Source organism: Vicia villosa, linkage group LG6 (genome assembly GCF_029867415.1).
Source record: "Vicia villosa cultivar HV-30 ecotype Madison, WI linkage group LG6, Vvil1.0, whole genome shotgun sequence".
Lineage (NCBI taxonomy): Eukaryota > Viridiplantae > Streptophyta > Magnoliopsida > Fabales > Fabaceae > Vicia > Vicia villosa.
The window spans coordinates 159903839-159908946 of record NC_081185.1 but is presented as its reverse complement, the minus strand read 5'-3'; the positions used below and the strand labels follow the sequence as shown (position 1 = coordinate 159908946).

Genomic DNA, 5108 nt, shown 5'->3' with positions numbered 1-5108 from the left:
CTTAATTTAAAGGATGATATGTTAGGAATCACATTGATATTGCAAAGGATTTGTAATATGCTTGTCCATTAATATTAAGCCTATAAAGAAATTTAGTAGATGAGTAAAGAGTAATAAAACATTGGTGTTGAGTTCCTCCAAACAAATTAAGCGCGAGAGATTTCATTCCCACTCTACATTAGAGATGAAAACATGACAATTTATTCAATTCGAACAAATAACACTTCTAAAAATGAATCATTTTTATAGTGTAGCATTCCAGAATAAGAAATAACCAGTGGCAAATTATTCTCTCTTTTTTCTTTAACGTATTATGCATATTACATTAACAGTTAACAAAGAGCCATATAATTCATGTAACTTCTTTGCACCTGAACTTCCATGATTTTTATTGGTTATTAGGAATAGAACTTCCCAATCAATAAATAATTTCCTTCTACCGTCCCATAATTCACACAGTATATGAAAAGAAAAAAGAAACATAAACAGAGGTCAGGAGAAAGCCTGGCCTTTAAATAGAATTAGACCCGTCTAATTACTAGACATGGGAGATATGAAAAGTCGGAGTCGAATGCACAACAACGTGTAAAACCTAGAGCTTCTTAATAGAAATAGTCCAAAGAAGATCTGAATCAGACTGTACTGTTACTATATCTCCATTTACAACATTTGATGTGCTTACTAAACCGCCAAATCTCATCTCTGTTTCATCTGAAATTGTGAAAATAGATTGTTAATCATCAGACTACACGGCCAAGTAAGATCATATCTGGATGACTGAAAAATAAATTAAAGATAATGATTCAGCAAAGCGTCGTGTATATATACTGTCATGTGCAATACTTACTAGTACATAACATTATTATTGAACAAAATATGCAATACTTACTGAGATCCCACTTGAGTCCCGTGGTTGTAGAACTTCCTGATGGCATCCCGATGGGAACGAGTCCACAATGTGGACCCTCAAGAGAAGATTGAATAAAGATCTTATGCGAGTGATTCTTTGGAAGAAGATGAATGAGGCAATCATCAGATAGAAGGATAATACGTGTGTTGGAGAATCGACAGAGCACATTAATATTTCCCATCTCGTGATCAAATCTCCCGCCAAGTGCTCCAGTAGCGAGGATGCATAGCTGCCATCATGTTGAGAGATAAGGGCAGCCGAGATTAATTCCAAAAGGTAAAACAAAATACACATAGTATTATAGTGATTCTTAACTATCGAGCAGGGATAAGGGATCATTCTACACAGGATTCAATTCATTTCATTTATCCAAAAACTATCTAAGCCTAGAATTGATATTGACATCAGTTCATTCCCACATCTCCTCCTTGCAAAAGACTAATAAAGTATCATCAGATTTTAACTTACTTCTGATTTATCCGTATTTGGTACGAGGTCACGTATGTATGCAACACATTTGTGTAAATCTGTGGTGTCCTGATCTTGAGACTCATCAATTATCTTCGTTCCCTGCAGGAAGCAAAAGAGTATAAAACCCTCAACATGATTTATGGAAGGAAGACTATATACTAGCAGTAACATAGTAACTTAATAATCACGGCAATTTGGTGTGAGTGTGAGCCACAACGCTGAGTTCTGAAATAATTTTCTCCATTACATGGAGATTGGCAAACAAAAAACAAGAAAAGATGTAGATAGTGAGAGGGATACCAAGTTTGCATAGAAATCAAGTACTTCTGTCCTGATTGAATCCATGTCTCCTTTAATTGCATCAGGCTTGTACCTGACAGGAACCTTGAAAGTTAGAGAATAGGAAACCTGTAACGAACTAACTGTTGACTCAAAATGACAAACCAAGCTCTGAGTCACCAACAAAATCAAAAACAAGTACTGCCAGTGGCTCGGCAAAACAACCAACGTTATAGAGCTTTTAGTCCCAACCCAATCCTCCAACAAATGAACTTCAAAAGTGAGAATAAAGTTGATCTAGAGAGCTTATGGCAATGACATCATTCCCAAAAGCAACGATAATGTAAAGTATAAAGAAGTTTGTTATGAAAAAAGTGAAACAAGCTCATTGAAAGTTATGGTTGACTTCCACTATATGTACATACTATTTTCCATGCATACGGATGAATGAAATAGTAACTGCAATTACATTAATAAAATATAGAAAAAACCAGTAACTCAACTCCGACACATATGAGAACTGAAAACATAATTAAGGTCTCGTTTACTTTATGAAAATATTTTCAGTTTTCATTTTTTAAAATTTGTGTTTAGTTTAAATTACTACCAAGGAAATGGAAGACTAGAGTAGTGGTAAATAGTGATAAAGAGGATACGGAAGACAAGCTTAAAATAATAAATTTCATAAACAAGGGAAATATTGTTTTGACATATTCAGAATTTCTGAAAAATGTTAGATTTGTTTTAAAAGATTGTAAAAGAAAATGGTGAGAAATATATTGGATTTATATTCTCTTATATTTATCAGTTCAAGTAAAAAATAGAAAACATTTGATTTGAAAGTAAAAAGACCCTTAGGAAGCATAATACAGTTACACATAGTTAATAAGACAATAACAAATAGACAAATACAGTACATCAGATTGCCACCATGAGCATTAACAAACAAGCACTATAGTAACGTAATGTGTAATGTAAACTATATACATTACCAATGTAAAGATTGTTTATACTGCTAATCAATCATAATCTCATAATATCATGAAAAATACCTCATAATAATAACTAAAAAGTCACACTTACAATGAATTCTGATTTGTTGACAATGTAAAACTTTTTCGAGTCACATTTGTAGCTTGAGTTTAAAGGAGATTTTTAAATTAAAATTTATTGTTCAACTCACTTTTACATAAATTTATCCAAACATAAACCACTTTACTTTCAACTCACTTTTAACTAGAATCAATTTTCCACTTTTGGAAGAGCCAAAAGCAATTCTAGAGGTGTAGAAATTGATTTTTGAATGATTTTAAGGTGTTCGGTTCTTCTAAAGTAGAATTGATTTTACTTCCAGAATTGATTCTACTTGAAGCTACAATTTATAGCTTTTGAGGTTAAACGTGATTTTTACACTGAAATTTGTTATTCAACTCACTTTTACATAAATATATCCAAACATAAATCATTTTTAACCAAAATCAATTCACTCATAATCAATTCTTCTCACTGCAAAACCATACATACGCTCAATCAAAATCAATTCCTTTTACCACAGAACCAAACACGCACTAAGTAGATCTTTGGTTTTACGTTTGGAGTACTCAAAATTGATTCTAAATGTGTGAATTCTGACATGTGTGGTTGTTCTCAAGTAGAATTGATTATGCCTTCCATAATTGATTCTACTTAAAGTTACCATTTATAGTTTTCGAGTCTAAACATGATTTTTACCGAGTCTAAACATGATTTTTACACTTACTATTCAACTAATTTTTTCATGAATTTATGCAAACATAAATCACTTTACCTTCAAGTGACTTCTTTTGGTTAGAATCAATTTTACATAATCAATTAACTCAAAATCAATTTTCTTAATAGTAGAACCAAACACCATAATATCACTATCTTGAATCAATTTTACAGTTAAAAATCAATTAATTTTTTGTGCAGAACCAAACAAAATGTTAGGATTAAATTTATGAATTTACATTTATTTTAAAGACTAAATTGACAGATTTCATATAACTAACTGATTAATTACTAAGAAGGACTAAAATTGAAGAGAAAATGATGAATTAGGGACCACTGAATGGCAGAGCCCCAAAAAAGCAAAACAGTGTTGTAAACATAAAACTAAACCCCAAACTAGAAAGCAAAATTTAATAACCAATTGAAAAGAAAAAAAAAAAAAAAAAAAAAAAGTACCTTGAGCGAACATGAGAAGGATTTAGTTGAGGAAACAAAAGAGGCATTTCATCAAACACACGGTTGGCACCTCCATCAGCGCAAACTCGTATACATGCTATTAAAAATCAACAACAACCAACAAACAATACATTAATCGATCAATCAAATTTCTATAAATATAAAAGATGGTTGAGGGTGCAGGAAGACTTACCGTGGTCCCAAAGCAGAGGAGTAAATTTGGGAAGATTTTGATTGAGAATAACAAGAGCATACGTTAGAGAAACAGAAGACGACGAAGAAGAGGAAGAAGAAGACGAAGCGGTGTTTTGATTTTCCGGCGGAAGAAGAAAAGTTGAAGAATGACACATCAACTCCATTTTTTTTTTTCTCCCAAAACTCAAACCTCACTGCAACTTGTTGAGTTTCTTATTCTTAGTATTTTATTTGTACCAGTAAGATTCTTATTTTATTCTTTATTTTTTTTATAATATGGTACTATTAAATATTATTATGAGTTTATACTATGGTACTATTAAATATTATTATGAGTAACGTAATCATAAATATGTTAAATGAATGAACACGCTAAGATTAGTCAATGATAAAGTTTGAATTGAAATGTAGCAGGAGCAATTAGTATGTTCTGGTCGTGGTAGGTTGTTGGTAAATTACAAATGTATCCTTTTGCGATACGCGATGGATGAGCTGGTTTGGTTTCGTGGTCCAATTTGGTCCAACCCTATATCTTTCGAACAATGTAGCGAATCAATAAGATTTGAAAATTAGGTTTTTAGGTATCTATAAATCCGTGACTTTCTCGTTTTAGTTATTTCAATTTTTTTTATTGAATTAGTAACAAAAATATGTCTGGATTGAACTACTGATAAACTCGTACGTATATCTGGTGTAGGACGGACAATTTTTGTATTGATTAAAAATTGGGGGTAATTTTTTTATATTTCACAAAAAAATTGGTAGTGTACCTTCCGCCAATCATATAACATTATTTAATTTTTATATATTTAATTATTTACTAAACAATACATTTATTTGTTGTTTTCAACACATTTACATTAAAGGTAATTTTGCCAAACTTTTTAAATTGGGTAAATAAGAATCCACCTTAAAGATTGATGTTAAAAAATAATAATAATATTAATATTGGTTCAAATGAGGCTAGACATGGCTTACATTGAGTAAGAGAAAAAATGTTGTCTTGCCGTCGAGGCTAAGGAAAAAATTGAAATAGCAAAAGCTGTTG

At 31.4% G+C, this 5108-nt stretch overlaps 1 protein-coding gene across 1 annotated transcript; it reads right to left on the bottom strand.

Annotated features, from left to right (window-relative positions):
* Nucleotides 1–351: 351 nt before the first annotated feature.
* Nucleotides 352–4339, bottom strand: LOC131610837 (thiamine pyrophosphokinase 1). Its single transcript, XM_058882887.1, has 6 exons — nt 4059–4339; nt 3866–3962; nt 1682–1754; nt 1379–1480; nt 890–1139; nt 352–711 (listed from the first exon to the last, which is right to left on the bottom strand). The coding sequence occupies exons 1-6, from the start codon at nt 4222–4224 to the stop codon at nt 593–595; spliced, it is 807 nt and encodes a 268-aa protein (XP_058738870.1). The 5' UTR covers nt 4225–4339; the 3' UTR covers nt 352–592.
* Nucleotides 4340–5108: the final 769 nt, after the last annotated feature.